This window comes from Daktulosphaira vitifoliae, unplaced genomic scaffold (genome assembly GCF_025091365.1).
Source record: "Daktulosphaira vitifoliae isolate Bord-2020 unplaced genomic scaffold, ASM2509136v1 Scaffold_3, whole genome shotgun sequence".
Lineage (NCBI taxonomy): Eukaryota > Metazoa > Arthropoda > Insecta > Hemiptera > Phylloxeridae > Daktulosphaira > Daktulosphaira vitifoliae.
In genome coordinates this window covers 6,852,844-6,871,989 of record NW_026099574.1, presented here as the reverse complement: position 1 = coordinate 6,871,989, position 19,146 = coordinate 6,852,844, and the positions used below count along the sequence as shown (strand labels likewise).

The 19,146-nt window shown below is 25.4% G+C and overlaps 1 protein-coding gene across 2 annotated transcripts in view; it reads right to left on the bottom strand.

Moving 5' to 3' along the window:
* LOC126903050 (monocarboxylate transporter 10-like) overlaps nucleotides 1-18,825 on the bottom strand; it is a 174,636-nt gene extending 155,811 nt beyond the window's left edge. Inside the window, exons 1-2 of one of the 2 annotated variants that reach the window (XM_050680979.1) lie at nucleotides 18,410-18,825; nucleotides 8,749-9,094 (exon numbers count right to left, since the gene is read on the bottom strand). In XM_050680979.1, the coding sequence (XP_050536936.1) occupies nucleotides 8,749-9,082 (334 nt within the window). In that variant the 5' untranslated portion in view covers nucleotides 9,083-9,094; nucleotides 18,410-18,825. Of the gene's footprint in view, nucleotides 1-8,748; nucleotides 9,095-16,144; nucleotides 16,305-18,409 lie in introns of those variants that run through there. The other variant, XM_050680975.1, reaches the window with a different exon arrangement.
* Between the last annotated feature and the right edge of the window lie 321 nt (nucleotides 18,826-19,146).

Genomic DNA, 19,146 nt, shown 5'->3' with positions numbered 1-19,146 from the left:
TCAGATAACTAAACGATTTAATAATAGGACGGAACCAACAACAAGTGAGATTTGGATGAATAATTGCGTCAATATCAATACAGGTCAAAAGAAATAAATTAACATTTGTTACATTTTTACATTGTCAACGTTATTTAAAAATGATTATAATTTATTATTTCAAATAAAATTATTGAAGCACGTTGAAATTTTAATTACACAATGAATACCCAATAAATTTAATATTTTACTCTATCAGAAATTAAATTTTTAATTAAAGATGTTTTAATTGAACATTTTTAAAATATATTTTTTAATTTTCCTTGAATTTAATTAATTCATTTGATAATTTTTTTGTTAAATACATACGTATATCATTATAAAAATTAATATTTCCAGTTTTTTATTCCAGAGACTGTGTGGCCGAGTCGATAACGCGGCAGTGTTTGTCGCGCACTGCCACTGCCAAGTTTAATATAATTCATAGTTTTTGTATTGCAAACAAATATTTAACGCTTTACACTCCCCTGAAAAAAATCTGGATCCGACCCTTAATTTGAAATATAATCATCCAAATAAATCCATATAGTATCACTGTGATTTATATTTACAAAACGATTTAATACTAACTTAGTTCATAATGATAATGAATTGGTATTAAAAGATTCCGTATTATAATGCGGAGTCGGATGAAGCTTATTCTGAATTTTTTTAAAAATCAAGTACATCAGATAAATTACACATAATATCATTGCACTGTGTATACAATAAATTGAACTGCACATATGCGATAGTACACGGAGATGATTTAGTATTGATATGATTCAATTTACGGTTTTTTTTTTTAACTAATATATTCAAAGAACATGAAGTTTTGTAGAGAATTAAATTACACGGTAACGCTTTATATTGATTTTGTATTTATAAAATAAAATAGATAAAAACACAGATTTCAACAATAGATTTTAAATTAAATATTATTTTTATTATTTAATAAAAAGCAGTAAATAATTTATTATCAAATATAAAACCCAGAACAGTGGATCGCAATATAGATGAAACAAATATAAATGATATCTGACAGTGAATAACATTACTATCATAAAAAACGTTCGTTGCAAATTAGTAAAATTCACAATAATTTGAATATTTGTAATTATTCAAAAAATAATAAAATGTTTCTTTTTTATATTTTAGTACACTTTAAGAACTTTAATACGATAAAAGTTTAAATTACATAGACATTTCAATACATTTTCTCATCAAAGCTAAATATTATTTTAAATATTCTATACCAAGAAATTTGTTTTTGGTTTTATATTATAACCAATAATTAATTAAAATTCATGAGTTTTAATTTCACAGATATATTATAGAGGAGAGCCTTCATAAATATATTTAATTTTATATTTTAAGATTAAAACTTTCTTTTAGAAATACATTTAAAAATCAAAGACTTTTCTGAGTATATTTTGCGTGGGTTTCCTGTGTATATGCGACACTCAAAAAATATTAAGGTGTATGCAAACTTAGTTTTACAAAATGTGGATATTCTTTACATAGAGAAAAATATACTATTGTTCGTAACGCAGCAATTTAAACGAAATGTATTGAAAATAAATTATTTATCATACACTGTATCTTTTTTACAGTTAAGATTCTCATGATATATTATTTCAAACTATGTAAGCGATAAACAAAAACAATTTATATTGAATATATATATATATATATTGTACTCCAACTCGGATATGGATTTGTTTTATGTAGCAAAAACCACAAATTATTAATTCTATACAACAAAAATTATAAAGTATTAAATTCCGATATTATTTTAATACAGTGGTAAAACGGTATCACATTCATACTAAATAAATAGCATAATATTTTTGAAACAAGAAAAAAGTCAATTTTATACAAGACTAAAAAGTACAAAAAGAACGATATTTATCAAAAGTCGACATCATAAAATCCGGAAATCGCTGTAAATAATGTTTCAATACTCCCAAGATTCATGCTTAATGATCATAGTTAATCCGGAAGCTTAGTTTCTTGCGGTTTTTATTATTCGTGTATCCATATAATATAAGGATAACACTAATGGAATTCGTGTATACATATCATTTATAATAATTAACGTATAGGTTGTCGCGGTCCCTTGCAACTTTGAGTCTCAGCCTCTTGCGACAATATTTACACCGATAAAATAACTTTTCCTAAAAGGTTTTTGTCCTCATCATTCAAATCATATAAAAGAAGATAAAAATTTATTGATAATAAGAATACGCTAAAATAAAACTAATTATGTTTTCGCCAAAAATTTATAAATTGTCAACATCAACTTTTGTTACTGTTAACGTTAAAATGAATACTTTTTCCGAGAAAAGGAGTCATTAAAAATATTATTTTATTATTATAATTATCAAGTAACAACACTGTAGCCTTAGTTAAGATTAGAAACTAATTCAATTGATTCTAACGATTTTTAAAACAATTTAAAAATTGACATTTTTTGGGAGATTTTCACCATTTACGAGGAAAAATTGTTCAATTGTTGAAGGTTAAGTCTTCAACTAGATACGATTTGTGATTTTTTGACGTATCGTTATAGTGAGAGCTGAGAAAAAATAGTAACGGACACTAAAAATAATAATAAACACATCATGATAATATTAATACATTTTCTTTAAATCAGAAGTTATTGGATTTGTCAAAACAAATTGGAATATTCTATTGTAACGGAGTACAATGTGACCGCCTTGTTTTTTGTCTAATTGGTGTCGACCATACAGAAGAACAATATGGAAAAAAAAGAATTCACCGCTAACACAGTGAAGCAGCAGACGCCAGTGTGCATAAAATAAGCTGAGCAAAAATTCATTCAGCTACTCAACGCGCGCTTTTGTATATTCACTGAACAAACAGAAGAGCTTAGTACTTAAGTCGCTGTCGCTAATTAATTGCCACTGTTGCAGGTCATCGTCCACCACTGAAGTCGACCACCGTTCACTACCGTCACCTGTTCATGTCATCAAGGTTGCCGCAATCTTGGTTTTCTGGTCATCACTTCTTGTGCCGATCGTCGTCCTTGCCGTCCGACATTCGTTACCAGTTTCGGGTCCACGTCCGTCAACGCCACCGCCATTTCCGCAACAACCACCATCACCGTTGTAAAATCGAGGTCACCGCTATAGTCGAGAAACGTTGTCATCCGTCGCCGGGGTAGCAGTTATCCTCCCGATCCACCTGACCCACTTATGTCAGTTGTGGTCTTGACGTGTGTCCCTTGTCCGCATATGTGTGTTGTGAAAAATAGAATGGTGCTTATATGAGTAACCATCAGGGAAACCTCATCCCGAACTACCCACGTCCAAGCACATACGCAAGCGGTCTGTCGAGGCCAATCACGGCAGAGACTATAGCGAACCTTGACGCATCGCCACCGACAAATTAAATATCAGCGACAAGACGCCTTGCTATGATACCAACTGTGAACTCCACGACAGCGAACATCTGATATCCGTAGACGAGAGATGTCGTGTTGGACATATGTTATTTATGTCAATATTCATATATGTGTAATTAGAATTTTTGTATATATTTCTTAATGTTATATTTAAATTAAAATGTTGCACGTGTGTATATAATATTCAATATAAGTAAAATTAACAGCGTCAATATTTAGAATAAATATGGAATTATTTATTTATTAAATGTTATTGCTGTATACAAAAATAAACTCAAATTTCAAATTAGTAGTAATAATAAAAGTTTCACAAATTGTAAATTGACCTTTTTTTAAATTTTCGAGGAAAGCTTCATACCCATTAATTTTCCATATTGCTTATTACATGTAAAAAAAAATTGTTCGAGATTCTTTTTATACTTCAAACCAATAATGTAAAACAAATAATTCAAACACATTCAAAAAATATATACACACAAAAATATATTGGTATGTGTTAACCATTTTCATTATGGTTTGCTGAACAGTTTTAATCCCATATATGAACCCCAAAAAAGACAAATGACTTCACCAACATAAAGTAAACCGTTCGATTTAGGTTTCTTCTACGATAAAAGTATCATTTATCATATGTCTCTTTGCCAATAGCATTTGTACACTTTTATCTGAAATATCCTATTTAAATAACTCGTTGCAATATGTATAAATAACTAGTGCCGATGGAACAATTCTAAAAAAGATCTCTTTCTCGGGTATTATTGTAAGTGGCTAGTCGTAATGTGTAATGCTTGGTTGAAAATATAAACACGTGTTTTTTGTATATTTGGATTGATTGATGTCTTTAGTGGGTTCAATAGCATAGGTAAATAGCTAAGACTCAATTTCATCATTCTCGAAAAAAAAAAAAATTATCCCTCAATAATGTGTTCTATTAAAATAAATCTATACACGACTAAGATATTAAATTATAATCTAATAATTGGTTAAAATAATTATTGTAGCTTATAAAAAGTACTTTAAAATTAATTTTCTAATGATACTAACGGTTTTTCAAAAAAATTGAAAAATACAGGAAGTAATTTAAATATGATCAATGTAACACTACACATAATTGTTTACTTCAATACTCCAGATAAAAAAATTCAAGGCTTATACTACCAAAAAATTCTTGATATTATCAACTAGGGTTGTTACGTTTTAAACACGTAGTGCTTTAAAAACTAAAAATGTCAAAAATTACAATGATCTCGTGAAATATTTAAACGTTTTAAACAGTTTATTTATGTTTTAAACAGATTTAAACATCCTTGTTATCAACTATAATAAATATTTATAATTTATTTTATTGTATGTTATTCGTTTTTTTTAATCTACTAAAACTATGACTATTTAACCTCTAAATGTTTACGCATTATTTTGTTTATGTTTTCTTAGATTCATTTACTTTACAAGTGTTCGGTGAAATTAATATTTGAAGTTAATAATAATATGATGAAACACTTGAAATTAATTTTTTTTAATTTGTTTAATCAAAACTACTGTCGGTTAACAAGGTAAAAATGATAGTGCATTAAATAAATATTATTTATGGATAAATATTAATGAAGCAAAATTACATTAACTAATAAGTCAGGGGAAATTTAAAAAATATTTATATATATGCTTGTGTGTGTATATGGTTTAATAATTGTCAAACCTAGTTGTATTACACAAAATAATGTGGGCGGATTCTAACGCCTAAACGTAGTAATAATAAAAATGTGTGACCTATATTTGTTATGTGATACTTCAGTAATAAAAAATATTTATAAAATTTTACATACATTATTACCATGTAGAGGAAATTAGGTTTAATTAACCCATTAATTGATTATCACAGCCTATTCTACGTACTACAGCGTGATTATTTTAACGCTATTCTTTCTAGACACTCGTTTTCTTTTAAAATAACAATTACATTAAGAAAATTATTTTTGGTATTTTTTAGTTAATGGTATTTTACGATTTATGATACATCAAATACTTTTTTAATTAATTCCTTATACCTTACAATGGTATCAACATTTTCTTAACAGTAATATACATACGGTAAATCGGTTTATCATAAGCCACTCAATTACTCGCAAAATAAATACAATACAAAAAAAATTCATTTTTTTAATTAAATACATTGAACTAATTTACAAAAAAAAAAAATTAATTAAGAAAATGACTACTAGTCGATAATAACTATTGTCCAATTATTTCAGAAGTTATACCCATTTTAAAATATACACTGGAGGTTAGGTGCTGCTATGACAATATGGTTTCTTAACACAATTTTTGCCCGCCTCTCTCCTGTCTTCAAGTCATAAAAATGTTAATTACATTCGAATTTTTAGTAGATTTTCTTAATTTAATAAATTTTTATTTTATAATTTAATTATAGAGAGTGTTCAGTAAGGAAACAGGTCAATTTTTACAAACAATGACCCTATATATCGAATGATTCTTTTACATTAGTCCTTTGATATCTCTTATAATAATGAATTTTTTTTTATTTTTAATGGTTACATATGTATTTTTATTTATCTATTACAAAATATTTTTAGGTCCATCCATTATATCTTATAGAAGTGTCAACTGTATTTTTTTTAAATGGCAACATATATATTTAACTAGCTTATATGATAAAAATGATATAATTAGGTAATTATTGGTCAATAACAACTTTTAACTACTATTTCAGAGATTTAGAATAATGACAGGTGCTGCTATTTTATAACTAGATATTTCTCAGACGTACTCTTCTTCTCATCAGGTATAAAGATAAATACAACACCTTCCGACATACTATTCCAAAGGTAGTTACTAATCAGTAATTTTTTCAATTAGATCATTATCTATTAAATAAGGTAATTAATTATACATGTTGTCATTTAAAAAATTTAAGTTGACACCTTTATACATATATGGATAATATAAATAATAGTACATGATTGGTAAATTGAAAGAAATATTAAACAAAAATCAATGATTAAAACTTATTAATTCTTTTGAAAATTTAGACATGATGAAACGTGTGTATTTTTCAATGAAGAAAAATGTGTTGATAAGGTATAAACAAAAATATTCCATTAAATAATTTAATTTTTTTAAATTTTGAGTTTAATTAATGTTGGGAATACAATTCAGACATATTTCCTAGTGTTATGAAGAATGTTCATTTTTTAGATAAATTTATTACTCTCCCGAAGACAGCTACAAAATGTTTGAATGTGGAAGTATTTGTTGTTTACTTTTTTCATTGTTTAGAATTTGAATATTGTAATCAAGAAGTTCTCATAAATAAAAATCCTTTTTTTTAAGATTAGTGCCCAACAAAGAGTTTACTTTGTATTAAAAGTGAATTTAATAATTATATAAAAATAAATTGTATTTATACATTTTTCTTAAATAAATTGATTGAATTTTTTTTTATAACTGATAATTTGTGTCATTTTCGTCTACATTGAGAATTTAAAAAAAAAAGACCGATTACAAACTATTTTAAGTAGCACAGTATCAAACTACTCTTTTAGGAATATTTTTTCGTTAATAATATTTTTCGCTCATAACAAAATATTATAACCCACCATTATTATTTTAACGGTAACTATGATAGGAAAATCAAATGATAAAAGTTCGATGTAACCGATTTAAACGAGGCTCAAAGGACAACTAAAGAATAAAAGTGCAGTATTTTCATTTTAGTTTTTTAAAAATGAAAGAAAAAAGCTAAAAGAAGATAATAATGTGACCGTAAAATTAAATCATATTTTCTCCGTACCGATGTATAGATATACACATGTACATGTATATGTGTGTAATCTGATTAATGTGAATGTCTTTTAGTATAAGAGGCAAGTATGAGTTTAAAATTGTATAAACATACACTTAGGTGTATAAGACTAATACTCTTAATATGTGTAATTTGTAACAAAATTATACGTTAAAAGCTTTAACAAAATTTTAAAGGACAGTGTTTACTTTTAGTGAGATATCATCGACTTCTGTACTGTATCATTATTACTAAGAATAAATTTTTTTTAATTAACTAGACTCTAATTTAAATAAATTAAATTTCTTTGTTATAATTTATCAAATAATTAAACTAAATGTAAAATAATATATTTTTGTTTGACTCTTTAAAGTAGTTACGTTATAAATTAAACTGGTACTGTGTTCTTTTAATTCTGATGACTGTTTTTTTTTCCAACATTTTTATTGTTAATAAAAAATGGAATTATTTCATTAAATTTAACAAATTTTTTTTAACGACTTATCAGCTAAATCAGAAAATATAGATATAAAATACATACGTTAAACATAATCCTAGTTATTCAGAAGGCCCAACACATTTTATATTAATTGTAAAAAAAAAAAAAAAATAGATTTGTATGAACATTGATTTTCAATCAGATCTCTATCGATGGTCATTTCGTCATGTTATTAATGAAACCCCTTAACAAGATCATTGTAGTAGTTTGATGATAAGCCTTACCAAGTAACATTACTTAAAAGTATTCCATATCATAGGTGAATAACTGAAGTAGTATGAAAGTTATATTATTCATATTATACTCTTTTAGTTGTTACAGCAAAAGTATTAGCTTTAGTATGTGACATAAAAATAAAAAAATGATTTAACATGAAAACAAATTTTAATGAAACCATTTTTAAATTGCCAGCACACCGTCTGATTTTGTTATTTTTGACGGTACAATAATATTAACTATTCTCTTTGAGTTTTTGCAATTCCTAGCTATAGGCTTTGCCGAAAAACTATTTACGCTCATAGAATTTTAATATTTTTAATAATTTGTTATATGAAAATCTAGACGTATTGTTATCACAATAATTCATTGTAGTCACACGTAGTCCATTATATTTCACTAGATTTCTACAGAAAACAATACAACCAAAAAGGTATTGTGCATAAAACATTTTAAATTACTATTGGAACGTACTCCAGTTGATGTATGCCCTACTTCAAAACTCATAGATTTACTTAAACAAAATATTTTTTATAGTCAATTTATTGACAACCCTTTTTTACTTAATACATACTAAGTATATTACTACTGTACAATCACGTCGTAGTTTTTATAACAAACACTTTTTGTAGAACATTATAATTTAATAAATCTTTTTATACCTTGTTGCACTTAAATTTTACGTCGATTTTAAAAGCCGAAAGTGAAATTTATAGCATAACCTTGGTAAGATAAACGTGACAATTTTATGTTTTTAAATATTAATTATATTAATATTTTACTGCTTACCTGTGTTAACTATTGGTTGTTTGTATCTTACAGCTACAGGATTTAAAATCATGGCGTTTGATAGTTGCATACCGTTATTTAAGAGATGGACTATTATTGCAGTGAAAAGTATAACCCAACCCCATCCGCCTTCAGGATAATAGTGTCTTTGTAATGTTACTCTTTTTCGAGCTGACAATGGGGCAAGTGGGCAGCCATCTAAATCTTCTGTTAAAGTTATTCCGTCTGAGGGCCTGTTTTCAACAATATGTATACCGTTCTGCTCTAACTGAACAACTACCACGGGCCATGTACTACTACGAGACATGATATTCATATTTCCATCAAGCTCCATCGTTAAAGATTTCTGAAAATTATCATTTTGATCAGCTATTAAAATAAAATTGATTAAAACAAATACCTTCATATTATCTATAGGTAAATAAAATTATATAATATAAAATGAGTCAACAAAATTTATTTTCAGATATTAAAAATATATGGCGTGGTGAAAGTACGACCAATGTGACATTTTTTCATAAATTGTATCAGCATAATCACCAAATAAATTATTGAAAACAAAATAGCACCGAACAAATCATTTTAATTCATCGAGTCGTTGTATGAAAACTTGATACTATTGGGTAATAGACTCATTCACAGAGCGCACTTGTGATAAGTTCAGCCCAAATGATGTTTCTTAAGTGGCTCACTGGAAATATCAACAAGATAAAACTTGGGACGTGGCTGAGATCCAAATGGAGGCTTACAACCCAATCATGTATAAACGGTTGGTTACTCCCATACGGAGGGCCTATTTTTGAATTGTCTATTTGACGAACGTATACGATCGTCGAACGGATTCTATTTTTTTATTAAGTGTAGGGCCAAATTACTATTGTTCGATGAACGTTTACGTTCCACAATTGTTTGCAATTTATTGTAATAATATGAATAAATCTTTTGAATTTTAAATTTATACAACTTTATTTTTAATATATTATTTTCTAATAACAATAATTTATTACTAACACACATATATATTTATAATTTCTCAATTTAATTCACTTAATGTGACTTTAGTTAAAGTAATTTTTGTTTGTAAATTTCAATCATTTTTTTAATCTAATTTATGTTTTACATAAAAACATTATTAATTGTAATAATATATTTTATAATAAATATATTTTATTAATGAAAATATATATTAAATTTTTTTTTATGTCTCAAAGTCAATTAGGGGATTTAATAAAAAAATGGGGGGCTATGGCCCCTCTCTTTCCGAGTATACCTACTCCTACGAATAATTGATTTGTTTAAAAAATTTAATTAATTACGAAATTACAATGTTAATTTAAAATGATTTTTTAGGTGAATATGTTTACCTGAAAGATTAGTATAAGGGTCAAACCTTTCTATTGTTATAAATAACCGTCCGTTCGGTCGACGTTCGACCAATCGTTTGCTATCGAATGGTTCCTACAATCCGTTGTGAACGAACGTTTTTTATTATTCTAAACGGTCGTTCGTTCGATATTTCATACGTTCTGAACGTGTTTATGAACAACGTTTAGAACAATAAAAAACGTTCGTTCACAACGGATGATAGGAACCATCCGATAGCAAACAGTGGGTCGAATTGACAGTCATTAATAACAATAGAAAGGTTTGACCCTTACACTTGCCTTTTAGATAAACATATTTACCTAGAATATAATTTTAAATTAAAATCGTTTTAATTAATTAAATTTATTAAACAAATCAATTATTCATAGAAGCAACTATAAACGGAAATAGGGGAGCTAAGGCCCCCCAGTGTGAATGAGATCCCTTAGTTGACTTAGGAACATAAAATAATAATTATTATTAATAAAATATATTTATTATAATAAATATTATTACATAATTAATTATGTTGTTATACAAAACATGCATTAGTTTAAAAAATGATTGAAGTTGACAAACAAAAATTTTTAGTTAAATATTTTAAATTATTTTTTATTATTATAAAAATTATTTTAAATAGTATTATTATCTATATATAATATACAATTCTTAAACTATATCAGCCACTAGTTGATCATTAAATATTATTATTAAAAATTGTTAGGTATATTTATGTATGTATTTTATGTTATCATATTTAAAAAAATAAGTTTTTTTAACATTTATTTTTTATATCTTAAAACATTAAATTTATACTTAAATTTCATGGTCCTCTCACATAAAATCCGAGGTCAAATACCTCTTTGAAGAACTATACTTTTAATAATTAACACAAATTATATTTTAAATATCTAGTGAATATATATATTATATACTTATAAAAGTATTTATTTATTAAATACAGAATGCATATAAAAATGCTTTTTAAATTCGTTTATAAAATGAGTTTCCAAATAATTTCAAGGCAATTTACAGCGCATCAATGATACATAATACTTGTTTACTATCTCAAGTGCAGCGGACCTTTCTTTAAGATAATTGAGTAATAAAATCAAAAATCACATCAGTTAATACAATTCCAATGATAAATGCAACAATAAAATACCTTGCATACATTTATATTAAAAACAAAAAATTGAGTTTTAAATTCTACATAGCTTTTTTATTGTTTCACGTTTTTTTTTTAATTAAGTTTATTCTTAAGGACCAACTCTTAAATTATAGTAATTTTTTTGTTAATAACATAAGTATATATTTTAATTACTTAATAAAATATACACTGATATAGCTTGTAAATTTAATACACAATAAGAAAAATTTATAAATAATATATATAAATGTTAATTACCATAAAAATTTATCATAATTAACATATGAATATATCTTGATATTATTTTTTTACAATCAAAGAAATGTTAAGTTAAAAAACATAAAAAGTTATGTCTAATTTTAATCTACATGAAAATAGAATCACTTTATATATTTGGAAAATATAACAACAAAAAATAATAAAATTTTTTAAAATTTAAGTCCTGATAGTAATTAACACTGGATTATATATTAATAACGACACTATGATTTGCAAAAATAATAACGCGAATTCCAAACTCAATAAATAAGCCAAATAATTTTTTTTAATTTCTTTTTAGACCCCGTTAAAAACGTAGTTTTAGTTAATTCTCCAAACCACCCTTCCGTATGGCTTTATATTTGCATACAAAACTATGATTTTATGTTCTCAAATAAGTCTTTCTGTCTTAACATAAGTTAATTTGGCAAATTATAAAAATCAAATTTTTATTATTCAGTTTAACTAAAAAGTATAAAAAATGTAAACAAAAAAATTAATTATATTATAATAATTTCAAGAATGAATCATCGAAATCACAGGACAATAACAGAACTCAACTCAGCATTATTGTGAAATAATTCAGTTATAAATATTAATTTCTAACTACGCACAGCTTTCAGAGCATATTTTGCAGATTTAACGAGAGGAGTGCTTAAATCACTAAATATATACAAACATTTTTAAGATAATATAAAATTACATAGAATTACAACTAAACAAGACATAGTATACATTATTATGTTGATAAATTTTTGATAAAATAAATAAAAATAATAGATTGTAAATATTCATACAATATAAAATTTTAATTGAAAAACATACACAAAATTTCCTTTTCATGACCATTAAGGTAAATTAAATACAGAATGGGTCTCATGGAAATAAAATAATATTTTTATTATTATTCATAAACTTTATAAAAAATTATACACTATATAAAATCATATTGCAGTATAAAAATTAACTGATTAGTTTTGTTGACTTTTCCATCCAAAAAATTCCATTTTGTACCATATGTTCAAACATTTAAATTTAAATAATGTACGTGGTATTATAATATCACAGTAGTATACTGGTGTACTTATCAAAAAAAAGCCCGTAATTTATTTTGTCAATAATAAAATATACCAGTAAATATAAGTTTAATAAGTCATCATTTTAAAATTTAAGTACAATAAGTATTACAATATACAATGGTTAACATTATATATATATATATATGATAAACATACAATAATACATTAATATATTTGTTAAAGAATATTCCACAAATTTTTCTTATATGAATCTATATCTTCATCTTTATTTTTACTCTCTTTTGATGTAGTATCTGCTGATCTGTGTTGAATAACCAACTAACTTTTAACATAGAATTCTAGGTTCCAAAAAATAAGTGGGGATTCATTGATATTTACAAACATCAAATTAGAAATATTAGTTATAGTTAATGTGGACCTAAGATCAATGCAAATTTAATTTAAAACACTAAAACCTCACATTTGGCAGTCGAACAAGGAAAAGTTTTAATACAATTATCTAACTCAGTAAAAACACTTTGAGGATTTTTATCTTCATCTATGTACAGTCTTAATCCATTTATTGGATTATTTTTGTTTATCATGAAACGTTCGCATATCCTTTTAATTTCTGTTTCACCATATCTTATTCCTACTTCAACTGGCCAAGTACTTTTATCAATAATAGTAATATCTTTAATCAAATTTAAATCATTAATGTTTTTTAATAATCTACTACTTAAATTATTACAGGTACTAGTATGACATTAATTTTTTCTGATTGGTAAGATCTTTAGAGAACTTGTTAATTCAATATTTTTGAAAATCATATTATTATTTGCAATTTTTGCTTCTTTCATATGATCCCCAATATTATCTTTATATGATTCTAAAATTCGAATAGATCTCTTGATAGTTGAGTCTGCTTCTATGAGTGTTATTTTTTGATTTTGAAGATTTAATGATAAATCACACATTAAAGACAAATCAAACAAAAATTCAGGTGAAGTCAATTTCTTATATAAACCTAAATATTTGCTCCTTGTTTTAGAATCTTTTGTTGTTTCAATAGATGAGTTATAAAAATGTTTACTTAGAGCAAGAAATGTTTTCCATACTGCGTTAACCGCTCGCCAACTACTTGCAATCCATCTAGTATCAAGAACTCTTCCAATTTTCAAAAACATGATATTCATTTCCTGTGTAATGAATTGAAATAAATGAAAACCTTTAATTTCAATACTATTTTTAAGAGAATTATTTTACAAAACATACAATGAGTCGATAAATGATTTAAAATTATTTATAGAATTTAGATCTTTCATAGTGTTGTGAACAGCAAGTTCCAGCCTATGGTTCAAACAATGCAAGGAAAAAATTAATAGATATAAATCTTTTAATCTTTTTGCAACTCCAGCCTTTTTTCCCAATAGCACACTAGCTCCATCGCTAACAAAGGATAGCCAATTATTCATTATTAAATCCAGAATTATGTAAGCAATTAATAAGTTGAGTCACTATATTTTCAAATGTTTGTTTTTTAAATTCAACAAGAGCTAAAAATACAAAAATTGGATTTTTAGAAGATATGGATGCTTTAATACATACGACCATAGTAGACTTAGTACTTAACATAGTTGATTCATCTAATAAAACTGATAACTTTGATTTAGATTCAACAATATTGCATACTACTTTCTTTATCATTTCAATTGCTATATGAGATATTATAGAAGTAGATGAAAATCGTGAATGAAGTGTATTTCCTATATCAACACCATTAATTTCTGCAGTTTCAAAAGTTTCAAATGATTATTCTAAGGTCTATTATATTGAGCAATATAATAAGCTGTCCAAAAACTGTGTTAGGTTATGAAATTTATACGAATTGTTTTCAAACTGTTTTTTTAATTTGTCAGATTGCCTTTCACTTAATATATTTGTAGCAAATTTATGAGCTCATGACGTTAAATGTTTTTCAATTTTATTTCGGAGATCAGAGAGTCTAGATTTTTTATTATTACTAGTCCCTCCACTAACAAGACAAAGAGACCATTCTAAAGACACTTCAATGCTGGTATTATTAGAATTTTGCATATTACTAAAGTTTTGGCTATTTAACACAGCCAATTTTACATTTTGACAATTCATCCAAACATATTTATTTTTTTTTTTATTGCCACTGTTCAAAGGTCCAATCAGCTGGCCACAAAGTTGTGTTGATAATGTTAGCAGAACTTGATGCATTGACATCAGTATTGTTGGTTACTTCCTGTAAATATAATGAAATAATGTTTAATTATATTTTTCAAAAAATCACTTGAGTTGTATTTTGAATAATTTAGAGATCAGTATGATCAGGTATATATTTTTACATCATTTTTTGTAAATAAATTTATTTGTGAGGTATCACTAGAAAAGAAACAAATTATTAGAAATTAACCATTTTGAACAATCATATTAAATCTAATACAGAGTGATTTTTTTATCATAACCCACTCAATTACTTGCATAATAATAATAATTTAAACATTTTTTTTTTCATTATCTTTAGTTACACATTATTCTTGAATTTTTAACTATGTAATACTTTTTAAGTTCATCCCTTATGCCTTGTAAGGGCGTCAACTTTGTTTTTTTAAATGGTAACACATATTTTTAATTTAATAAAATGTTTGAGTTTTTAATTTAATGGTAAATAGCATTTGAATTTTTAATATAACTTTATTAGCTTATTAGGTATAAACATTAAAAGTTTCAAAATTTTGAGTTNCTTATTAGATATAAACATTTAAAGTTTCAAAATTTTGAGTTAATATACATGTATAATACACATGAGATTGTAAATACAGGTAGTTAATTGGATTTTTATGACATTGCTGTCTCAGTCACGGATTGTTTTTTATCAATTATGATTATCAATAGATATACTTTCTGTATTGTCAGTTAGTGTATTTATAAACTCATAACAATGTGCCTTACTACAATTGATAATAACAATGCTGTGTACCTGCTAATATCAATGTTATAAAAAACCAATTAGCTACCTATATTTGTAATCCCTTGTGTATTATACCTGTATATTAATTCAAAAATTTGAAACTTTAAATGATTATATCTAATAAACGAATTAAGTTATATTAAAAATTCAAATGCCATTTACTATTAAATTAAAAACTCAAACATTTTATTAAATTAAAAATATGTGTTACCATTTAAAAAAACAAAGTTGACCCCCTTCCAAGGCATAAGGGATGAACTTATAAAGTATTAAATAGTTAAAAATTCAAGAGTAATGTGTAACTAAAGATAATGAAAAAAAAATACTGCAAGTAATTGAGTGGGTTATGATAAAAAAATCACCCTGTATATAGGGTAAACTATTAAATTTTAAAATTACCAAAAATCAATCATTAGACAATATCGAAATAAATTTATACTTGTTTTACACATTTAACAGAACTAAAATATACATTATTATTGCAAAGAAAAAACATACTTTTTGTTTTTAAATTTAAAAAAGTTTTTAATTCATCTCTACCTCTTAAATTTAAATATCTTAGATATTATACAAATTTAAACAAACAAATTAATTATTACTTACATTTTTAGTATCTGTGACTTCATCATCAGCCGTGGTTTTAAATCTTTTGGTCACTGTCGTAGAAAACAAATAATTTGTAATTTTTTGTGAATTGCTATTGCGTTTATTATATTCCATGTCGATATAATTTAATAAAATAATTTGCACAATCAAGTAGCGTAATAACACAATTAGGTATAAACGAACAGTTCAACCAAATATAAGTATAACATAACAAACTACATTATCAATGAATTTTTTTATGGATGGAAGTACCTTTATATATTTTATTGTTCACTACGAATCTATTTTTAACAATTGTAATACATGGCGCGCACGCCGTACGCTCTTATCTAATATCTATTATCATAAGATAAATAATATCGAATATTTAAAAACCTGTAATTTACAATATAATATTATAAAATTATTATTTTTTTATTTTCATGTACTTGATAAAAACGATAAATTAAAAACGAGCGTATACCTACTTACATACAAATTTTATTTAGCGTATACTCTTAAAATACTAATCTTCTTATAGGTATACGCTTAAATTTGAATATTGGGATACGGGTATACGCCGTATACCCGCATATACCATCCAATACACCCCTGGATTGATCTAATGCTTTAAAGGGACTAAATGTATTGTTCCCCTTCCTAAAATTGTTTTTTATATAGCACTTAAATATGATTTTTCAAAAATTTTCAAGGGTCTAATTAATAAACTAATTACTAGACCAGCCTAGCATACTCGAACTTTTTTTATAGTCATAACTTAAGTACCACAGATGTTAGGACATAATTTTTTAATAAAATGCGAGTTATTTTTTATAGAAATAAATTAAATAATAATTTTATGTAATTCATTTGTTTAAATTAACAACGCTAAAAAATTAAAAAAAAAATACAATAATATCCATACAAATACAATTATGTGCAATAATAGCAAACATTTAATAATTTAGTAAGATAATTATATTATTCCTGAGAAATTGTTGTCCTCTCTACGTATATATTGGAAACATTATATCGCACCCCTAGAATACAAACGGTATAACTTAAAAAATGTCGATTTTGAATTGGCACCACTGCTGTAACCGCGGGATAAATATCTACTTTAATGACAACTAATTAAAAAGAAAAAGTCGAAATATCACACAAATTGGTATTGTTTAACGGTTTTTGAAAATTCTTAAAATCTTTAATTGCATTTTCTCAGTAATTACTATTTCTGAGTTATGCCGATTTTATTCTAGGGGTGCGATATATAACAGAAGAAGTAGGAGTCTCTCTAAATCTAGTTCTATGTCTGTTGATCAATTATAATTACCACTTAAAATTATGCATTTAAAAATATAAAAGTATCGTCTTTTTGTAATTTTCAATCCATATATTGTTTAACGCATTGTGTAAAATATTTATTTTATTAGTCGGGTTTTCAGTTGATTTTTGAAAACTGTTCATTTTTGATTTCTAAGAGTAACAGATTGCTAATAAATTTTTTTAAGTCTCAACAAATACTATATCAGAAATATTGAAGTTTTTAAAAAAGTATATTTTTAATTAACGATCAGGGTAAACTATTGAAACTATGTAACATAAACGCCTAAATATATATCAATTAATTTATTAATAATTTTGAATTTTATTATCGTAAATTAATATTTTAAACACCGTTAAGTAAACATCATTGTCATGTTCATGGGTATAATAGTGGCGACGCCATTTACTAAGGGAAACATTATACATTTGAATTACATTTTATATATTTTAATTTATAATATTTTGAAATGGCCCTAATTCAACAATTTTTATAGGCTTATACACTTATATAAAGTAGATGAATGATTTTTAACACGTATAAAATTGACTAAAAATATAATTTATTAAATTACCACTGAAGAATTTTTTTATTACGCAATTGTGTAATTTATGATATTATCTCACCGCCATTATGTATTATTAGTGAAGTGAAATGCCACTATTTTTTTGGGGTTAACAAGCGCCTTTTACTCTACAATTAGTACAAATATTTACGTTTTAAAAAATTCTATACAAACATGTACAAATCGTTTTATCATATTATAAGTATATTATTACTATAAATATTGTTTTAACTAAATCAATAACATAAGTGAAATATTTTATAAAAGTAATCATTTTGTAATTAAGATCATGTATGTTAATTTATGGAAAAAAATATATTTAAAAATTATTCTATAAACCTCAAAAAAAAAAAAGAGCCTTTGATATATTTAATTATTCAAATTAATCACTCACTTTTATTTGAGAATAGGTGTTACATTATTTTTTTTAAATACGTATTGACCCAATATTTGACGTAATTAATTTACACCATGTAAACTTTTTTTGCCTACATATTTCATTCGTTACTTATTTTCCTATTTCACTTATACAAGATTTGATCGTGAATATTTTACATATATTTATAACACGCACTAAGAAAATAAAATATTTTAGTACAATACAATACATTGAATGTATTTTGTAAACACATTTTTATAGGCCGATCACGTCTGTTCCGGTATTAAAACACCAAACATTGTTATTCACTATACGCATAAAGTTCTAATTCCGTACAATAGTATTTTCGAATTCATAAAATATAACAGCTACAAAAATTCTAATACGTTAAAAGTTTTTGGAAAATGCGAGCGACACGACGTTTGAACACGACGACGACACGTTTACCACTGAGCTGCCTCAACGGTGCACTTGTTGAGTGCCAAAATCCACGTTACTATGGTTTAATTCACCACCATAGTTGCCACGAGAAAATTTTATTAAATTAATAAGGCGCTTTTTTATTATTGTTTACAATTATATAATATAATATTTTAATATACAGGGTGATTTTTTTATCATAACCCACTCAATTACTTGCATAATAATAATAATTTAAACATTTTTTTTTTCATTATCTTTAGTTACACATTATTCTTGAATTTTTAACTATGTAATACTTTTTAAGTTCATCCCTTATGCCTTGTAAGGGC